This window comes from Cucurbita maxima, unplaced genomic scaffold (assembly GCF_002738345.1).
Source record: "Cucurbita maxima cultivar Rimu unplaced genomic scaffold, Cmax_1.0 Cma_Scf00011, whole genome shotgun sequence".
In the NCBI taxonomy this organism is placed as follows: Eukaryota; Viridiplantae; Streptophyta; class Magnoliopsida; order Cucurbitales; family Cucurbitaceae; genus Cucurbita; species Cucurbita maxima.
Genome location: NW_019272027.1, coordinates 2,702,366 through 2,723,364, shown reverse-complemented (window position 1 = coordinate 2,723,364; position 20,999 = coordinate 2,702,366). Strand labels below are relative to the sequence as shown.

General features: G+C 37.9%; 2 protein-coding genes and 1 long non-coding RNA gene across 3 annotated transcripts; all 3 read right to left on the bottom strand.

Moving 5' to 3' along the window:
• Positions 1-4,048: 4,048 nt before the first annotated feature.
• Positions 4,049-4,480, bottom strand: LOC111486741. Its single transcript, XR_002718920.1, has 2 exons — positions 4,259-4,480; positions 4,049-4,179 (listed from the first exon to the last, which is right to left on the bottom strand). It is a non-coding gene; the product is annotated as an uncharacterized LOC111486741 (long non-coding RNA).
• A 986-nt stretch (positions 4,481-5,466) lies between these two features.
• Positions 5,467-7,059, bottom strand: LOC111486711. The gene is made up of 4 exons (XM_023133943.1): positions 6,735-7,059; positions 6,487-6,645; positions 6,270-6,340; positions 5,467-5,747 (listed from the first exon to the last, which is right to left on the bottom strand). Exons 1-4 carry the CDS (start codon positions 7,057-7,059, stop codon positions 5,541-5,543), a joined length of 762 nt encoding a protein of 253 aa, XP_022989711.1. The 3' UTR covers positions 5,467-5,540.
• Positions 7,060-12,125: 5,066 nt separating this feature from the next.
• Positions 12,126-13,484, bottom strand: LOC111486730. Its single transcript, XM_023133963.1, has 4 exons — positions 13,276-13,484; positions 13,027-13,185; positions 12,749-12,819; positions 12,126-12,350 (listed from the first exon to the last, which is right to left on the bottom strand). The coding sequence occupies exons 1-4, from the start codon at positions 13,358-13,360 to the stop codon at positions 12,144-12,146; spliced, it is 522 nt and encodes a 173-aa protein (XP_022989731.1). The 5' UTR covers positions 13,361-13,484; the 3' UTR covers positions 12,126-12,143.
• Positions 13,485-20,999: the final 7,515 nt, after the last annotated feature.

Below are 20,999 nucleotides of genomic sequence, written 5' to 3'. Positions count from 1 at the left end.
AATCTCGAAAGGGCCTATAAACCTTGGGCTTAACTTCCCCTTCTTTCCACACCTCATCACCCCCCTCATAGGGGCTACTTTTAAGAACACATGGTCATCCACTTCGAACTTGAGGTCCCTTCTACGCAAATATGCGTAGCTCTTCTGTCGGCTCTGTGCAGTGAGGATTCTTTGATTAATTTTCTGCACTACTGCGTTGGTGACCTGAACCAACTCTGGTCCCAGTAATTGCTGCGTGCCTACTTCTTTCCAAAACACCGGTGTCGACACCTACCCCCATACAGTGCCTCAAAAGGGGCCATCTGGATGGTCGCCTGGTAACTATTATTGTAGGCAAACTCCATCAGTGGTAGATGTTCATCCCAACACCTAGTGAAATCCATGACACAGGCTCGCAACATATCTTCTAAGGTTTGGTTCAGTCTTTCGGTTTGTCCGTCCGTCTGAGGATAGAATGCTTTACTAAACCTTAACTGAGTCCCCAAAGCTTTTTGGAGGCTTTTCCAAAATTGGGAGGTGAACTTATTGTCCCGATCAGATACTATAGACACCGGTACACCATGCAGGCGTACTATCTCTCTGATATACAGTTGAGCCCACCGATCCACACGATAAGTGGTTTTGCCTGGGATGAAGTGGGTCATTTTGGTAAGTCTATCAACAACTACCCAGATTACGTTGAAGCTCTGCTTGGTCTTGGGAAAGCCCGAGATAAAATCCATGCATACTGCTTCCCATTTCCACTGAGGGACCTTTAAGGGTTGTAGTAGTCCTACTGGGCGCTGTCTCGGGGCCTTCACCTACTGACAGGTCAAACATCGGCTTACAAAATCTGCTTTCTTCTTTTTCATACCTGGCCACCAATAACAACCCTTAAGATCCTGATACATCTTGGTACTTCTAGGGTGGAACGTGTAAGAAGTATCATGAGCTTTTGTCATAATATCCTTAAGAATTTTTTTGTCACAGGAACACATAGGCGATTTTTCCACAGCAGACCCCCATATATAGAGATTGAGTACTCCACTGGTCTTTCAGTCTGATTCCATAGTTTCCCAAGGTGTTCATCAGACCTTTGAGCTTCAATGATTCATTTTCGTAAGGAGGGTTGCATGGTCATTTGTGTTATCTGAGCAATACCACATTTGATTACAACATCGATTCCAGCTCTCTTCATCTCATCCTGTATTCTCTCCTGCTTAGTGATCATCGCGGAAGTATGAACTGCCTTTCTGCTCAATGCGTCCGCCACGACATTGGCCTTGCCTGGATGATACATGATCTCTAGGTCATAATCCTTTACTAATTCCAACCACCTCCTCTGTCTCATGTAAAGCTCTTTTTGCGTAAATAGGTACTTGAGACTCTTGTGATCAGTGAATACTTGGATTTTCTCTCCATACAGATAATGTCGCCACATTTTCAGTGCAAACACCACTGCTGCTAACTCGAGGTCATGAGTGGGATAATTTCGTTCATATTCTTTCAGTTGTTTGGAAGCGTAAGCTATCACTTTACCCTTCTGCATGAGCACGCATCCTAGACCTTTTCCCGATGCGTCGCTGTACACCACAAGATTCCCTGATCCATCTGGAACTGTGAGGACTGGTGCTGTCACCAAACTCTCCTTGAGTTCTTGGAAGCTCTGTTCGCAAGCTGATGACCACACAAAAGGCTTGCCTTTCTTACTTAACTGAGTTAGCGCCGAAGATATCTTGGAGAAATCCTGAACGAACCTTCTATAATAACCAGCTAGTCCTAGAAAACTCCTTACTTCAGTGACTGTGGTCGGTCTTGGCCACTTCTTCATTGCCTCTATCTTAGCTGGTCCACTGTGATACCTCTACTTGACACCACATGACCCAAAACTGCTATCTCAGACAGCCAAAACTCGCACTTGAAAAACTTGGCGTACAGTCGTGTTCTCAGTACGGTCAGTACTTTTCTCAAATGTCCTTCGTGCTCTACTTCTAACTTAGAGTACACCAGAATGTCATCAATAAACACTATAACAAAAGTGTCTAGGAATTCCTTAAACACCCTGTTCATTAGTTCCATGAAGACGACTAGTGCATTGGTAAGTCCAAAGGACATGACAAGAAATTCATAATGTCCATAGCGACTTCTAAAGGCTGTTTTGGGTATATCTTCTCTTATTTTCAATTGATGATATCCTAACCTCATGTCAATTTTGGAGAATACCGTTGCTCCCTGCAATTGATCAAACAAGTCATCGATCCTCGGGAGGTGGTACTTATTTTTTATGGTGACCTTATTCAGTTCTCTATAGTCTATACACAGGCGTAGGGATCCATCCTTCTTCTTGACAAACAGAACAGGAGCTCCCCAGGGCGAAACACTGGGTCGTATGAAACCCTTATCCAAAAGCTCCTGTAACTGTTCCTTCAATTCCCTGAGTTCTGCAGGTGCCATTCTGTAGGGTGCCTTGGAGATCGGCGCAATTCCTGGTTCTAAGTCGATCCTGAAGTCAACTTCCCTAACAAGGGGCAAACTTGGCAAATCCTCAAGAAAGACATTAATGAATTCCCTAACAATGTGTACTGACGAGACTGGTTAAAAATGCGCTTGCACCACCGCGGATCATCTTTTCAGCCTTTAATGCAGATACGACCCTTGGGGTTCTTTTGAAAGTGGCTCCCTTATAAGAACAACTATCCCCTGACGGGAGTCTGAAGGTAACTATTCGAGTTTCACAATCAATTAGAGCGCGATTCTCGCCTAGCCAATCCATACCCAAAATGACATCGAAGTCTTGCATGCTTAATATTATTAAAGCTGCTTCTATGATTCGTCCCGATACTATCACACTACCCCCTTTAACTCTATGAGTAGCCATTAATAACTCGTGAGCAGGGGTGGACACTGATAGAATGGTCGCTATGGGGTTTTTTTTTTTTTTTTTCTAGATGCACTAAATCAACGAATTCCTTAGACACAAACGAGTGTATAGAACCCGAATCAAATAGTACAAAAGCTAAATGACCAAAGACGGGTAGTGTACCTGTAACGACTGCGTCAGGTGCGTCGGCCTGCCTGCCTATGGTTGCATGGGCTACAGCTCGCCCCTGCTGCTGTTGGGCACCTCGGCTCCTTTGATTCTTTATTGCAGGTCGGTTAGTGTTATCATCTCTCTTTTGAGGGCAGTTTGCTGCAAAGTGTCCCATCTAGCCACAATTATAGCATACATTAGTCCCCAGGCGACATTCTCCCAAGTGAGGACGCTAACACTTAGGACATTGATTCCTGTTCTGTGCTGATGCTCTTCTGCGATTGGCAGCACCACCACGGGGTGATCTGCCAGTCCTGGGATAGTTCCGATTTATCTGTTTTCCCTAACTACGATCTGGGATTTTTGGGCCAACCCTGCCTGTAATTTGTCAGTACGAGGCGCATCAATGAGGGTCGCCATCTTAAGAGTTGCTGTAGAGTCTGTGGATGACTGTGATGCCACATAACCTCTAATGCTCTCCTTTAGGCCGACAATAAAACGTTCAGCCTTAAGCTCTTCAATACTAACATATATAGGGGAGAATCTAGCCAATCTATTGAATTCATGATCATAATTTTCCACAGATAGGTCACCCTGTTTGAGATCATGAAATGTTGCCTGCAGCTTCATTCTAGCAGCGACTGGATAGTATTTGCGGAGGTAAGCCTCTTTGAACTAACACCAAGTAATAGGCTCTCCCAGCGGAGAAATCATTCTTTTAGCACCCTTCCACCATAGATGACGGGCGCGGGTTGTGTTGTCGAGGATGTGTGTCGCTAGGAGGCTGGAGCCGCGTTTTCCCAAGCGGTGCTCGACGCGTGTCCGGAGGTGATTGGTGCTCGCGGTCCTTTGGTTGTTTGACACGTGGCACGCCGGCGGCTTCTCTCTCCTCCTAGCTGAGAATCAAAGTTTTTCGATTAGTTTACCGAGGTTCTCTCCATTTTCCATCTTTCGATTCTTAATCCAAACAGAAATTGTTTCTTCAACAAAGTTTTGGATCATCTATCAACCTATGTGCCAATATTTTTTTTTTCTTGATTTTTGCTTAGTCATACGGTGAGTTATGAGCGTTGGAAAGAGGTCCGGTAACATCCTTACCGTTCTTGGAAAGGTTCTTAGATCCCGACGTTTCGTCCGATTTCCTCGCCAAAATCAGCGGCGGATCTTCCCTGGATGAAGGTAGTAGGCTTAAACACTCTACTCCTAAACAAAGATCTCAGATCTGGAAGGTATAGTTCGAAATCTTACCTCGCGGGTTTTCTTTCTGATCTTGACGAAAGAGGAGGAAATCTCAACACGAGTTCTTACTTCACTCCAAGAAGGACTCCAGAATGTAGGTTTTAGTAGAAGATGGATTCCGTCGGCGACTCTCCGATGAAAAACTCTGGCTATTCAATTTTCTCTCTCGAACTTTCTCTCAATCCTTCTCTCTCACACTTCTTTCTTTTGCAGGAATTCTGCGGAGGATCTTCAAGACCCCTATAATGGGCTGAGGGGTAAAATGTCCATTTTTCCCCTCGGCCATTTTTTTTAATACGTTACACGCCCTTACCATTGTTCAAGTTCAAGATTAGCCCGAAGATCCTCACGGCAAACACTCCTTATTGATTTCTTAGATCTAGTTTACGTTCAAAATCTTAGAAAGGAACCGTTGATTTCATTTTTGGATTTGACCAAAAATCACGAAAACGTCAACTTCGGTAAGGATAAATATTTTTAAGTTTGAACGTGATTGTTAAGAACTATGATTGACCTAAAATTATTTAAAAGTTATATTTGAATAGTTGGATTAGAGGTCAAAAAAGTTGAGGAATCATGTAGAAAAACAGGCTAATAACAATTTTGGAAAGCAAGTTGGAGTAACCAGTGGGACACATGTCGCACAACGAAGTGGGAAGTGCATATGTAAAGGCCAACGACACGTGTCAGCTTGCAATTGGAGCAACACTTCGAGCCATCAGTTGAGACGTGTCACACTTGACCTGACCCGATTCGACCTGAGGCTTCACCCCATTAATCCACACACAACTCAGAATTCAATCGAAGGACCTACACCCAATCGAGTTTGTCGCTCACCATTCCTCATGTGCCACGTGTTGCACCCATTTAATTCAATTGTAAGCGTTACATCAAATATAATTCAGAAGATTCGGAGATTTAATTTGTGGAGCGAATTTAAGAGATTTAACCTAAAAGATTTAATTTTCGAGCATCTTATATTTTGAATCTAATGGTCTTAAAACTTTTAAAATGGAGGATTACAAATGTGTTGTTCACGTTGTCTAACCTCTATTATAAATACCCAAATTCACATTGTCTCCTCTCTCCTCAAACTATGAGTCTCAAGTGGGTCGTAGTAGAGTCATATTTAGGTGTCTGTTCCTACGATAATTGAAATCAGGGTACGAGTTTGGAGAAGACAACCATATCACAATGATCTTGTTGAACGAACATATATTCGAGTCTACATCCGACAATTACTAAAAGAAAGCCATATTATAATGATCTTATCTAATAATTCATCAACATGTCATATTGGAGGAAAATGGATGTAATACATAGCATACGATCTACATGTTGGGACAGCCATTATGCTACCAGCACTCATTGTCCTATAAAACCATATACTTGTGCTCGTTTTAGATGACAAACCAAGGAAAAACATCCTCGGATTAAGAACAACTTTGAACTGAGTATCAACACATCCTTCATAACCCATGATTGTACATTCTCCAGCCTGCGTAACATCATCCAACACCTTTATACATTAATAAAATGTTCTATAAAATTTTAAAATCAAACAAGATTCGATTCATTTCGTTCTTGAAGATTTCTTAGTTCTTGAAATTCAAAATTGGTTTCTATTTGGTTTAACTCGTTTAAAAAATACATATCATTCTATTAGATTAATTATGGCAACTGCCCAGATCCACCCACTAACAGAAATTGTCCATTTTGGGCTTTCCCTCTCGAGCTTCCTCTCAAGGCTTTAAAACACGTTTACGAGAGGAAGGTTTCTACATATGTGAAGGGTGTTTCGTTCTCTCTCCAACCAATGTGGGATATCACAATTATCAACTTTTACGAGACGATTTAAAACCACTTTAGGAATTAATTAGAAATCAAATTCAAACTTTAGAGACCCGATCTATAATTTTTGAAACCCCAAGAACTAAATAGAAAAAAAAAAAAAAATAAATAAATCTCAAGAACGAAACTAATACCTCTTGAGACCGAATAAAGCAATTGAGAATAATACCTCTTGAGAAAGAATAATCTCTTTGAATTCATTTGAGAATTTGACTTCTGATCCCGTGGGAGTAACACTAACTATCATAGAGAAAGACAAGTTAATTAAGTTGTTCTTCACTGCCTGAATCCACTCGACCTAAATATTATACGGTTTAGATACAAAATTTACAATTTTAACAATTGAGTTTGACCTAAAACTCTATCGAGAAAACGGATTATATTACCTAAATCCTGCAAGAGAGGTAATTCTGCAAGAACGCGTCTAAAACATTCGGCTTTAATGGTGAAATGTTTTGCGAGTATAGGCTTAGGAAAATCCACCATTAGCGAAGGTGACATTGGAAGCGCACGTGGGTGTGACTGAGGCACACGCCCTGAAGGAGCTATTAAAAAAAGTGAGTTCTTGAAAGGTAAAGAAAGCAAGAATCATAGTTCTTGGCAATGTTGTTGTGGGGTATCAATAGATACTCACTTGATGTCTCGAATGTAAGGATCATGATATAAGCGCTTGGAAGAGTGATAGCCAATGTATCAAAGCGGGTAGCAGCGGCAGTCATGATGGCATCAATGAAGGATGTTAGGGAAACTCTAGCAATGTGAGTTTGATTGATGGTGAAGTCTTGGCAGAAGGATTTGGAAATGTAAAGCGTTGCTATGAAGCGAAGGGTAGGGTTTGTGGCAATTATGGTTAAGCTATTTGGTTTGAACTCTAAGTCGGCTTCATGGTTGATGAACTCCGCGAATAGGAAGTTTGCATCCGTGATGGGATTAGCGTCTTGAACTCTGATCAACAACATTGTGTTCGTAATGTGAAAATGAAGTTTCAATGATTTTTCAAGTATGAACACAATTGATTGGATAGGGTACGGTATTTATAAGATTGGTTTGTGGATTTTTGTGAATTATTGTTGAAGTTTTGAAGGGTAGATTTCTTTAGTTGTATGTTTTGAATACTTTAGGGGTTTTGGGTTTATGGGAGAGGTGTCACAATTCAATTTTTTAGGTTTTGAAGTAGAGACGGTGTTGAAAAAAGATAAACAGAACTATAGTAAAGTTTTGTGAAATTTAAAATCGAACAATAATAAGAGTACTGAATCAAAGTTTATATAAAATGGGGGATTATAGGGTTCGGGATGTGAAAACAAGTAATAGCCCCAGATAGCCCCCGAAACCACATAGGGTTGATATTCTGGGATGATCCCCTTTATGACTACATAGCTCTTGAATGCTTTCCCCACCTCGACCAGGAGTCCGTTATTACCTAAAAAAGAAATGTAAAAGTTACTACAGAGCCTAAGTTTTATAGCTACTTGAGCTTTTGAGAAAAACGCCTTAAAATTTTGAACGGTTCTCTTGTCTATTACAAACCTCTCGGAGTTTGGAGGTTGTTTACATTTTCTGCGGCTACCGATCTACTTAATGGCACAACTTAGTTTTGGGTGAACTACTATTTTTTTTTATTTTTTTATTTTTTGGTTAAACTTAGAAAGCTTACTTTTCTTGGTCGCGAATGACCAACAATCTAAGTTAAGACATGACCTTGTTAAATATCATAATAACTAACTTAAGGTCTCTCTCTAAACATTGTTGTGTATGGTTAACTTGGCAATTCTTCCACGGGAACTACCATAGAGTTAAAAGTCGGAGTTAAAAGTCGGGAGAAGTGATCCTACATGCTGGTTTGCTACTCAATTTATATGTGTGATCTCTGGTACCCTCTCAAGACGAGTTTACAGTATAGTGAGATTGTTTAGGGAGCCTCTGACCATTTCTACCTACGATAGTGCTACTCATTATGAGCTAAACTACCTAGATAGTCCATCATCTCCTCTTAGGAAGGGTTTATGAGATTGTGGTCTTAGTTTTCGAACCGTTTCTACACACAATACTCTACAAGTAATTAAGACATGTCATCCTATTTGACATTAGTCAAGCTCGATGATATGGGTTTCTAGATATCTACTGTTTTGTAGGAATACTACTAGATTTGATCTAGGTCACCGACTAATGCTACTGAGGTATTGGAGAGAATGGGAGATAGTCAAGCTTTAGTAATACTATTCATACTGCTAGTGACCTTTAAGCCTCAAACTCACATTTTCAGGCAAATCTGGTTCTAATAGTGCTACTCAATTAAATTAGTAGGTGGTGAACATTCAATCGATCCTTTAAATCATCCAAAAACCATTAAAAATTAAATAAGATCGAGAGGTAAGAGATTTAAATTTTTAATTTTAAATTTTCTCAAGATTCGAGAGATATTTTTTGAAATTACGTTTTGAGTATGCTGTTCTTGGGAGTAACTCACAAATCTTGTCAAGCAACCAGAGTTTAATTAGATCAAAACTTGGCTTCTAACATGCATTAAGAACGATGAGTTTTAGTTATGGACTAACTTTAAATGCCTTCTCTACCACTTTGGTAAATGAACCAAGTTGATTAAATACTAATTTGGAAATCTAGAATTCAAGTAGAAACTCGTTGCCGATGCGGAAGAAGAAAGGACATGTGTCAAGCGTAAATAGGGCCACATGTCAAGTAGGACGGAGCTGTACCTCAAGCATTTAAGGAGAACACGTGTTGACAATTGGGGAAGGAGCGTGTTCGACTAGGAAGTGCTCCACGTATTGCGCCATCAGAGGGCGACTTGAGATCGCGGCTAGCTCTAACTCGATTTGCTTGCACCGATCCAAGCTGACTCAAATGAAAGCACCAATCAATGTGCACATGTCGTCGAGAGCGCATCTACACCCTCCTTGAAGGTGTCTGCACATACTAGCATGCAAACATTCCTTACTTTAGTTGGTTAGAATATGCCTATTTATAACTCTAGAGGGTAATTTTGGATGAGAATGCTTTGGGTAATCAAGACGAGTAAGATATGTAAGATGTAAGAAATTACCAAAATACCTCTATAACGAGATTTTGAGATAAATGTTGTTATTAATGTTTTTCATTGTGTTAGATAGGAGGATGCACTTTTGTGATTTATCCTATGGGTGATTGAAGGATGTTATCTTGCTGTTGATTTTGCATGAATGTTCAATACACGTTTTCGGTGTTCATTAGGTTATTGATATGATTATCTTCCTACTAAGCTTACACAAATGTTTAGTTCATGAATACCATGTTCTAGGTGATTGATAAGATAATCTAACTAACGAAGCATGTACAAGAGAACCAAGTTAAGATTAAAGCGCTAGAGCTAAAGCGGTTTCAAGTTGACCAAGGACAATACGTTTCTAGTAAATCTTCGAGCACCCTAAGATTGTGAGTGACGATCAGAGATTTAGACCCATGTGCACCTAGGGAATGGATTACCCTGAGGAGTTAGTTTTAGAGGTACTGGAAACGAGAGATGAGATTTAAACCGTTTAGATAACTCTAGAAATCTAGTAGACCTCCACAACATCCAAGAACAACAGAGGTAGCTCTCTAGGCAATAAGCAGTATGAACAGTGTCATCAGACTCTCTACTATCCTTTCACTCCTATAGCAGTATGTAAGATCCCACATTAATTAGAGAGGGGAACTTAACATTTCTTATAATAGTGTGAAAACGTCTCCTTAGTATACACTTTTTAAAATGTATTGAGAGGAAGTCTTGACGGGAAAGCCTAAAGAAGACAATATCTGTTAGCGATCGCCTCAGACGATGTGCAGTGAGGACGTTGGAGCCTTAGGGGGGTGGACTGTGAGATCCCACATTCGTTGGAGAGAAAAATGAAACATTCTTGATAATGGTGTGGAAAACTCTCTCTCGTTAGAGGGGAAATCTAGAAGGGAAACCCAAAGAAGACAATATGTGTTAGTGATGTCTTGGATTGTTAAACAATATTATCGAGTTGGGCATAGATTGGTTGGGATAGTGCATACCCCATGGCTAGGGGTCTCTAGAACAAAGTCATTATGCTCTAAACCCATTCATGACAGAGGGTGTGGGATGAAACAAGTTGACCTAGTAGTTGGCCAGTGCAAGGGAATTACATCCCCAAGACATAGGTGACTTTATGGGTTCGTGAGCAGCTAGAGAATCGCTCGGAACTTCATGGTATCCTAGATGCTCAGATAGGAGTAGAGACTAGATCAAAACGACCAAGTATAAGGAAAAGTTTTGTTTTTTTTTTTTTTGCAAAGTTTGGGAGGTTTCTCAATCCAAATCTAGAATAGAGACAAGTTTGGTTGAGGTTTTGTCCAAATATGATAAAAACCATCTAGAGGAAATTTTTTTTAAAGTTTTAACTCGAGCGAAACAATCTTTTTGTCCAAACTTTGCAAAAAAAAAAAAAACAAAACTTTTTGTAGAACAAAATTAGGGTTTCTATCTATTCAAAGTTCGAATAGTTGTGTTGAGTCTTACACCAAACAACCCAAAGAACAATGTAAGAGTTCAACTTTTGGTTTTGAGCGGGCCAAAGCTTAAACGAAAAAAAAAATGATCTAAGTTTTGTCCAAACTTTGTGAAGAACTCTCTAGGGGATGAAATTGGATTTTTGACCTTCCAAGACTTGAATGGTGATGTTTTTGGTTGAGTTTTGGTCATACCATTAGGAACAACTATCGAGATTATTAAGTTTTGGTTTCTAACTCTCGAGAGATCGATTGAAACATGAATTTATTGATTACGACCCACAATTCGTGAAGAAGTCTTTAGAGGACAAAATTGGGAACATACCAACCTCAAACATGGACATTTTTGGTCTAAGTTTTGGTTCAAACACCATAAACAACTGTCATGACCCAATATTTATTACGAGTCGTGACTCAAAGCGACAATGATGTGTAGTGTATATGCATAAAAACTCAAATGGAGACATCATTTCAAAAATCTTTTATTTCATAAGAAGAAGGTTGCAAAATAGAGAATCAATTTGTAACCAGTTTTGACAACGAAAAACATGAAAGACAATGTGTACAAAAAATTGGACGGGACTGACGTCCTGTGACATGCTTTCCTCTGTGACAATCCACAACTCTCAAACACGCCCTCTCTTGACTTGACGCCTCACACACTTAAAAAACGACAATATAACAAGGATGAGTATAAAAGTTATACTCAGTAAGCCACCTACTTACTTGTAGGCTATCTGAGACTATATGTTATCTTACTTAGGGCTGTGTTGAGTACCTCCTAGGTCCATGATAGGCTCCCTCGTTGGAGGCGCGACGTGGGCTCACATTTCCCATGTGGAACGACTAGAAGGAGTGAGAACCAATTAGGAACCCCTGGTCACACACGAAACTATAGACACTGTTCACACAACTAGCAGCCTAAGAACAATCTTAAGGTACTTCGTTTGCCGTGGTGATCTATTAGGCTCCTAGAGAAAGGATAGGTATAACTGAGTGACTTGTAACTCAATCCACACGCAACTCGAAATTCAACCAAAGGACCTGCACCCAATCTAGTTTCTCGCTCGCCATTCCTCGTGTGCCACGTGTTGAACCCATATAATTCAGAGGTAAGTTTCATTCGTTGAGATTAAAAAATGAGCGTAGTCAAATATAATTCAAAAGATTAGGAGATTTAATTTGTGGAACAAATTGGGAGATAATATCTATATATTTTAAATCTAATGATTTAAAAGTGTAAAAGATGAAATGGAGGATCACAAAGGTATCATTCACCTTGTCTAACTTCTATTATAAATACCCGAGTTCACATGGTCTCCTCTTTTCTCAAATCATCAGTATTAAGTGAGTTGTAGTGGAGTTATATTTAGATGTCTGTTCATATGACAATTGAAATCAAGGAACCTTGTTGAAGGGTGCGAGTTTGAGGAAGACAACATATTACAGTGAACGGACAGGACATATTCTCATGTCAACATCCAACCGTTACAAAAAAGACAGCGATTTTATTGAATAATTTGTCAACATGTCATGTCGGAGGAAAATGGATGTAATATATAGCATGCGATCTACTAGATTGGACAGCCATTACGCTACCAGAATTTGATGTCCTACAAAACCATATACTTGTGCACGTTTTAGATGACAAATCAAAGAAAAACGTCCTCGGATGAAGAACAATTTTGAACTGAGTATCAACACATCCTTCATAACCCACGGTTGTACATTGTCCAGCCTGCATAACATCATCCAAAACCTTTATACATTAATAAAATGTTCTTCTAAAATTTTTGAAATCAAACCATTTGAATTTAGTTTCATTTCGCTCTTGAGAGACTTCTAAGTTGTTGAAATTCAAAATTGGTTTCTATTTGGTTAAACTTGTTTGAAAAATACATATTATGAGAGTTTAGTTAGTAGTCATTAATTAACTATGAAGGTAATCATTCTATTAGGTTAATTATCAACTTTTACGAAACGATTTAAAACCTCTTTAGAAATTAATTAGAAATCAAATTTAAACTTGAATAGAAAAAAGAAATTTCAAGAAAGAAAAATATTAGTGTTAAACATAAAAGACCAAAAAGAAGTTAAAAACAGAGACCAAATAATATAAGCAATTGAAAATAATACCTCTGGAGTAAGAATAACCTCATTGGATTCATGTGAGAATTTGACTTCCGATGTCGTTGGAGTAACACAAACTGTGATAGAGAAAGACGAGTTAATGAAAACATGCCCAATAAGTTAAGGATATTAGGTCATTCTTCATTATCTGAATCCACTCGACCTAAATATTTTACCGTTTTGATAAAAAAATTACAATCTTAACAATTGAGTTTGACCTAAAACTCCAACCCAAAACACTGGGATAAGTTTCTTTTAAGGACGGTGAAGAAGAGTCATATTACCTATATCTTGCGAATTAGGTAGTTCGGTAAGAATGTGCCTAAAAAATTCGGGTTTAATGGTGAAATGTTTTGCGAGTAAAGGCTTTCCAAAATCCATCGCTAGTGTAGGTGAAAGTGGCAGCGCACGTGAATTCGACCGAGGCACACGCCCTGGAGGAGCTATTAAAAAAAAGTGAGTTCTTGAAAGATAAAGAAAACAAGAATCATAGTTCTTGGCAATGTTGTTGTGGGGTATTAATAGATACTCACTTGATGTCTCGAATGTAAGGGTAATTTTATAAGGGCTTGGAAGAGTGATACTCATTGTATCAAAGCGGGTAGCAGCGGCAGTCATGATGGCATCACTAAAGGATGGAAGGGAAATCTTGGCAATGTGAGTTTGATTGATGCAAAAGTCTTTGCAATATTTTTTGGAAATGTAAAACCTTGCTATGAAGCGAAGGGAAGGGTTTGAAGCAATTATGGTGAAGCTGTTTCGGTTGAAATATAAGTCGGCTTTTTCGTTAATGAATTGCTTGAATAAGAAGGTTGCTTCGGTGATGGGCTTAGTATCTTGAACTCTGATCAAGAACATTGTGTTGGTATTGTGAAAAAGAAGTTTCAATGATTTCTCTTGTTTGAACACAATTGATTGGGTAGGGTTTTTATAACACCGTGAAGAAAAAAAGATAGACAAAAGTATTATAGAACTGAATCAAAGTTCGTACAAAAGGGGGGACTAGGGCTCGGGATGCGAAAACAATTAATAGCCCTAAAAAGCACAAAGGATTTAAGAGACATTACATTTTTTAAAAGGGCAAAGAGGAATCATATTCCAATCAAACTAAAAGTGAAGTATATCAATTAAAAGAATATAAACTCCTTAAAGGGAAGTATATCAAAGGAATTATGGATTTAATTTTACAAGGATTGGGTGTGAACCTTTTAAGTGATATAAACAATGAAGAACATCAATCTTTAAGTATAAAAATGTTGAGTCAAAGAACCATATTCCAAAAGAAGAGTATTAATGTAAATAAAAAGAATATTAATGGGATAAGTGTGGATGTTCTTAAAAGCATCAATCTTATCCTTTTAAACTTTGATTCCATATTAAATGAGTTCTATAAATACCCACAGCTTCTAACCAAACAAAACCACAGCAAAGAAATACAAAGTTTCCTTATACTACATATCACACTACGACATGAGTTTTGCAGTCAAGGTTTGCGGCCAAGTACCCGCTGTGGAGAAGTGGATTAAAATCCCCGATGTTAGTGGCCACTGCGTGCAAGAGGTCGCGAAGCTTGCGGTGGAACAGTTCAACGTTCAACATGGACACAGTCTTCGTTGACTGACAGAGGAAAACATCGGAAAAATCGGCGGAAGAAAACTTTGTTAGAAGAAAAAAAATAACTGAAAATAATGAAAATAAAGGAGAGAGAATATTTTGCTAACACCTGATGATTATTTCTGATCGAGTTCAATACTTTAAATATCACATTTAATCCTAAAAATGGGAAGGAGCTGGCACAACGTTGCGCCTAAAGTTGGCCCATCAGAAATTACGCTTTTCATCCATTAATTCACATTTTTCAAAAGAACAATTAACTAGAAGGAGACTATAACTTTTATCTAACCATCTCTCCTAACAACGGTGGTATATCTATCTTATTATTTGAACTCCGATGTTTGAGCGAAGTTCTTCAAATTTTACCCGCGTCAGGGACTTGGTGAAAATGTCTCAAAGTTGTTCCTCTGTTCAAATGAAATCAATCTTGATGAGCCATCGATCTTTACCTTCTCGGATGTAGTGGAATCTGATTTCTATGTGCTTGCTCCGGTCTGCAAAACTGGATTTTTGATCAGAGAGATTGTAGCTTTGTTGTCTGTTGTTTTTTTTTTTTTTTGAAGAAGATTTCCTTCTGTCGACGTTTTCCACTCAATTGACAGAATCAGAGCCATGCCCTAAACTTAACCATGTCAATAGAATCCTCAAGTATCAAACAAAGAAATGTGAGCCTCGAAGGTGTAGTCAAAAGTGACTAAAGTGTCGAAGAAAGGGTGTACTTTGTTTGAGGGCTCTAGAGAAAGGAGTCGAGCCTCGATTAAGGGGAGGCTATTCGAGAGCTCCATAAGCCTCAAGGGAGGTTTATAGTATACTTTGTTCGAGGAGAGGATTGTTGAAGATTATTGGGAGTGAGTCCCACATTGGTTAATTTAGTGGAAGATTATGAGTTTATAAGTGAGGAATACTATCTCCATCGGTATGAGGCCTTTTGGAGAATCTCAAAGCAAAGCCATGAGAGCTTACGCTCAAAGTGGACAATATCATACTATTGTGGAGAGTCGTGATTCCTAATAGTCTTAAATACAATATCAACGCTCTCTCTTGTATGAGTGATTCCTAATAGTCTTAAATACAATATCAACGCTCTCTCTTGTATGAGGCACTAAACATTTAACACGAGCAACCGATAGAAAATCAATTTGACCTATTAGCCAAAGAAAACAAAAAAAAAAAAAAAAAAAAAAAGACAAACAATCAAAAACACAAGTCGTTCAAATTTAGCAATAGTGGGCAAAGTAAACTCCGAACGAGTAATATGGTCATTCTCGCCCCTCCATTTAATTAGGAATTTTGTATGGGTTATTTGCGGAGTGTAACACCCTAAATTTCCATACAAGAGTCACTATTAACTTAAATCAACATCATTTATTACATAGAGTTCTCAAAACCCTCAAAACAACTTCTTGAAAACACAATTATGGTCGTACTTGTTTTAGGAAAGGTAGAGAAAACCAAAACAAATACAAAATAATTTAACACAACAAAATCCAAAACAACCTATTCTAATTTAAGGTTAGGAATTTATATACGAGTCACTCTATGCACGTGCCACAATCTCTGCTTGCGATGCCCTTACTTGAAAAATGATGTGGCAAAAGGCCTAGGTATTGTTGTGATTTAGGAGAAGTCCCTCTAAATTCGTCATAATGTCTCTTCTGACACAACCCTCTAGTCTATTTCTTTGTTACTCTAGGTAACACATTCTCGTGAATATTTATATTAATATCGTTTTCATGCTCTTAGGGTTGTGTCTTATGTCGGTCTATCGACCTAATGCAATATGACACTTATCATCATATACAATGCTCAATATGGAAAACATCGTCATATTAAGACAAACATCATGCGATCATGATACTTATCTTATCGCCACAAAGTGCATCAAACATATCAAGTATATGAAAATATACATATATTATGCACATCATCATACAACACAACTCAAACATCATAATAACTCATATATCATCATATACTAGTTTACTGCATCATACAGTACAGTTCAAACATCATTAATACTCATATAATTTTTAGCCTATCCTATAGTAAGACCTAATTAGCTTAGGTTGGTGTCACCCATTTATACTTAATGAAAGTATGATTTTTGTCCTTTATATCCAAGTCAACTTATATGAATCCATGGCACACTACAAGAAGGTTGAGCCTCGAAGGTCGTGGGCACGAGACGGTGTGCCAGCAAGGATGCTGGGCCCGAAAGGGGGGTGGATTGTAAGATCCCACATCGGTTGGGGAGGAGAACAAAACATTGTTTATAAGGGTGTGGAAACCTCTGTCTAGCAGACGCATTTAAAAAAAAACCTTGAGAGGAAGCCGAAATGAAAAGCCCAAAGAGGACAAGATCTAATAGTGGTGAGCTTGGGCTATTACAAATGGTATTAGAGCCAAACACCAGGTGCCAATGAGAAGGCTGAGTCTCAAAGGGCAATGTGCTAGCAAGGAATGTGAGCCTTGAAGGGGGTGGGCACAAGACAGTGTGCCAGCAGGGGTGAATTGGGGGGTTCCACATCTATTGGAGAAGGGAGCGAGTGACAACAAGGATGCTGGGCTCCGAATGGGGGTGAAATTGTGAGATCCCATATCGGTTGGGTTGGGGAACAAAACATTCTTTATAAGGGTGGGTGGATTGGGGGGTCCCACATCGATTGGAGAAGGGAACGAGTGCCAACGAGGATGCTAGGCCCCGAAGGGGAGTGAATTGTGAGATCCCACATCGGTTGGGGAGGAGAACTAAACATTCTTTATAAGGGTGTGAAAACCTCTCTCTACCAAACGCGTTTTAAAAAACCTTGAGAGGAAGCCCAAAAAGAACAATATTTGATACCAGTGGGTTTGGGTTGTTACAATGGTATATGCGATGTGTCAGCGAGAAGGCTGAGCCCCGAAGGGGGTGGATTGGGAGGTCCCACATCGATTGGAAAAATAACGAGTGTTAGCGAAAACGCTAGCCCCAAAGGGGGGGGTGGATCGAAAACGCTAGCCCCAAAGGGGGGGTGGATCTCAAGTCGGGGGAGTGAATTGTGAGATCCCACATCGGTTGGGGAGGAGAACTAAACATTCTTTATAAGGGTGTGAAAACCTCTCTCTACCAAACGCGTTTTAAAAAACCTTGAGAGGAAGCCCAAAAAGAACAATATTTGATACCAGTGGGTTTGGGTTGTTACAATGGTATATGCGATGTGTCAGCGAGAAGGCTGAGCCCCGAAGGGGGTGGATTGGGAGGTCCCACATCGATTGGAGAAATAACGAGTGTTAGCGAAAACGCTAGCCCCAAAGGGGGGTGGATCGAAAACGCTAGCCCCAAAGGGGGGGTGGATCTCAAGTATTCTTTATAAGGGTGTAGAAACTCCTCCCTAACAGGTGTTTTAAAAAACCTTGAGGGGAACCCCGAAAGGGAAAACTCAAAAAGAACAATATCTGACACCGTCTCGTGCCAACTTATATGATTTTTGTCCATTTTCTTTTTCTGTCTCTACATTTACGGTTTTTCCTTTCTCCATTTCTCTCTCAACTCCCTCTACATTTTCCCGTTCTCCCCTTCTCCCATTTCGGGTTTCCTTTCAAGTTCTAAGAACTTAGAATTGAAGTTCTTACTGTTGATTTATTTACCTTTAATAGTCTAGTTAGGATTTCAGTTTTAGTTGTCTCTACATTTTTTTTTTTTTTTTTTGTTAGGTAAGAATGTAGCTCTTTCAATTCTAGAAATACCATTCCAATGGTTTTCCTTATTCTCGTTAGCTTTCTAGTTATTATAGATTGATTTAATCTTATGTTTATTGATTTTAAAGCTTTTTTTCTGAACTTTTGTGTTACATTAATTAAAGTGGTAGTTCAATTCGAATATGATTATTTTCCATCATGAAATTAGTTCGATTTTCACTCAAGGGTCCTTCCCTTCTTTTTTTGTTAAATTGTTTTTGTTTTGAAGAAATGAGAGATTTTTTTGGGCTTTGGATTTAGTAAAATTTTGAGTCCAAATCCGTGGAGGAAAAATAGGCCTAAGACCATGTGCGAGTCAACCTAGTGAAATAATGAATGCCTAGTAAGACAATGAAAGGTTGAGTGTCTAATTTATACAAGGTAGATCTATATCCTGTTTACTAGAGTTAACTACTTAACATGTGTTTATGTTACGTATGAATCAAATAGGTGAGGTAAATAAGACTATTATATCTCCAAAAGTAATAAAATAAGGACCAAGTATATATATTATCTATCTGCAAGTTCACAATTTAACTACTTTAGTCCTTTTGTAGACATTTGATAAAGATATATGTAACTGCTTTAGATTTTCTATTATTTATTTTAGTTTGGTAACCTTTTGTTCTTTATAGATTTTCTTTAGCATTTTGGAGCTATAGATATTCTATTTTACTATGGATCAGCAACTTGTCTATTTTATTCTTCACACTAAGACAAGAGTGGAGTAATGGACGTTTGCCCCTCTCAGCTTGTCTTAGATTAAGAAAATTATATGACACTAAATTTTCCTTTACAAAAAACCAGCCTCTACTTATTCGGATGAAAATATACATTATTACCATGCCTTCTACTTCTACTATACTCTTAGATGTAACTTTGATTTGCAGACTGAATATGCTGCCTAGCTTTTGAATGTCATGAGGCGATATATGGATTTTCTTTTTATATAAGCGTTTGGTAGATTAGATCATGTTTTTCAAAAAGACTTTATCTTCATTGTGCTCCTATCTACTTTCCCATATTAATTTATTGTTAATATGTTTCTTAGTTGGTCATAGACCTTTTATGTCGGGATCTTTATATTTGAAGATAGTAAACTTTTGTACCCATTATTTATTGGAGTGAATGTTGTTATAAGTTTCTAAAGATTTAATTTGGAAAGTTTTAAATGTATCATGTAGGGACTTGAAGGGGGAATGTCGAAATAAAGAGACTTTAATTTAAATTAAAGTAATTTTGGAGTAGTTATCACAGTGAAATACTTGAACTCTTATAGTTGTTGTTGATAACGTTTGTTCTTTACTTTTTCTTTTCGATGCATCTTAGAAAGGGTTAGAAGGGGTAGAAAGTAGATTGTTTTGGTTTGTGGATTGTTGATCTCATTTTTTGATATTTTCAACTACGTGTATTGGAAATATATTCTAGATTTATTTCGTTATGACTTCTAATAACATGGGCTGTCACGACGTACGAAAACGCTATAAAAAGTCTACGATAACGTTTTTCGTAAGCTATCGTATCCATTATTCTTGTAGTGGCATCAACTTCATGTTCAATTCTCTAAATCTTACAATCGTCCTTATCTATGTTTTTTTTCTTTCCTTTGGATTCTGTTAACAGTGTTAAAAATATTCCGTAAATCATGCAACAACCCTCGTTCTTTTATCACATATCACCATTGTGTATAAAAACTCTCATAAATCATTTTATTCATAACATAACTTTCAAATCACAGCATAAGGACGTGGATTGTAGATTTTCCTCATTTCAAAAAATATCATAACATGTGATAGCATATCATGGTCTTACCTATTGACATCTCATAACACAACATAACATTACTTATCGTGACATAGCATGACATTTCATTTATACCATAATATTATTTGGCATTCCAAACAGCAACACATGACATAACATCACATATCAAAGCATATCATACAAATGACACATGTCAAGGCACTTGGCACGTGTCATCATATATAAAGTAATTCTTTCCATAAAACTGATAGTAGAGTCACTTACTTAGTTGACATAGGTCGGAGTTACTCATTACTCTTTTTTACCAACCTGAATCCGCTCTTCAATGTTCAATTCAACCTCATATCCATATTCTTGATGATATCAATTAAAATAGAATGACTGCAAAAACCAATAACTTTGTAGTTCAATTATTGAGGGAAAAGAAAATTCTCGACATATCTACTTTATCTCTTTTTATTTTTTCCGAAATCAAGTCTATTTTTTCATATTTAAATTTTTTAAGACTAAAAGTCAATGTTTTACTCGAAGATCATACTTGAGCCAAGAGAACTTCTTTCTTCTACCGTAATTAGGAATGATCTATCGTCTTCAACTTTAAGATCCGACAAGTTCGATAAGGTTTTTGGTCAAGCATCCTTACGAATTGTTTTTAAGAATAATATTTTCTATTGATATATGGGTTTGAAGCATTCAAATGAATCAAAAATCAAGGAAAATCAAAGGTATGATAAGTTTAAGTTTAACATGTTTGAAGGAATTGGATGAAATTAATTAATTTTTTCTTTTTATTGGTGGATTGAAACTCGGAATTGGGTTGAATCAATTTCGGTAGAATAAGATATGAAAATTTGAAAAAATTATGAAAGATAAAAAATTTCGAAAAAAACAAATGAAAATTTGAAATTCATATGTCTATGTTTGAAGGAGACAAAACTAGCTATGCCTAAATCAAAAAAATTTAGATGTCTTCGCAAGCGGAAAAATAAGCTTTGGCAAGATGTGCATGGTTGAAGTCATTAGCCATTCTAACTTTTTCAGGTAATACTCGTAGGGATGGCCAGGAAAAGCTGAATGCGAGCATACCTTACTTAGGTTATTCGGATTAAGACTTAAGAGAGCAAATATTGATGACAATACTTTGTATGTTATCAAAAATTTG

What these genes read in the sequence shown, in the direction of transcription:
- LOC111486711 (XM_023133943.1), bottom strand. Translation starts at nt 7,059, where the DNA reads ATGTTGTTGATCAGAGTTCAAGACGCTAATCCCATCACGGATGCAAAC. An exon ending in ACCTCTCTTGCAGGATTTAG is followed by an intron (nt 6,341 to 6,486) that starts GTAATATAATCC and finishes TCTCTATGATAG; the next exon opens with TTAGTGTTACTCCCACGGGA. An exon ending in AGATTATTCTTTCTCAAGAG is followed by an intron (nt 5,748 to 6,269) that starts GTATTATTCTCA and finishes GATGTTACGCAG; the next exon opens with GCTGGAGAATGTACAATCAT.
- LOC111486730 (XM_023133963.1), bottom strand. Translation starts at nt 13,360, where the DNA reads ATGACTGCCGCTGCTACCCGCTTTGATACAATGAGTATCACTCTTCCA. An exon ending in ACCTAATTCGCAAGATATAG is followed by an intron (nt 12,820 to 13,026) that starts GTAATATGACTC and finishes TCTCTATCACAG; the next exon opens with TTTGTGTTACTCCAACGACA. An exon ending in AGGTTATTCTTACTCCAGAG is followed by an intron (nt 12,351 to 12,748) that starts GTATTATTTTCA and finishes GATGTTATGCAG; the next exon opens with GCTGGACAATGTACAACCGT.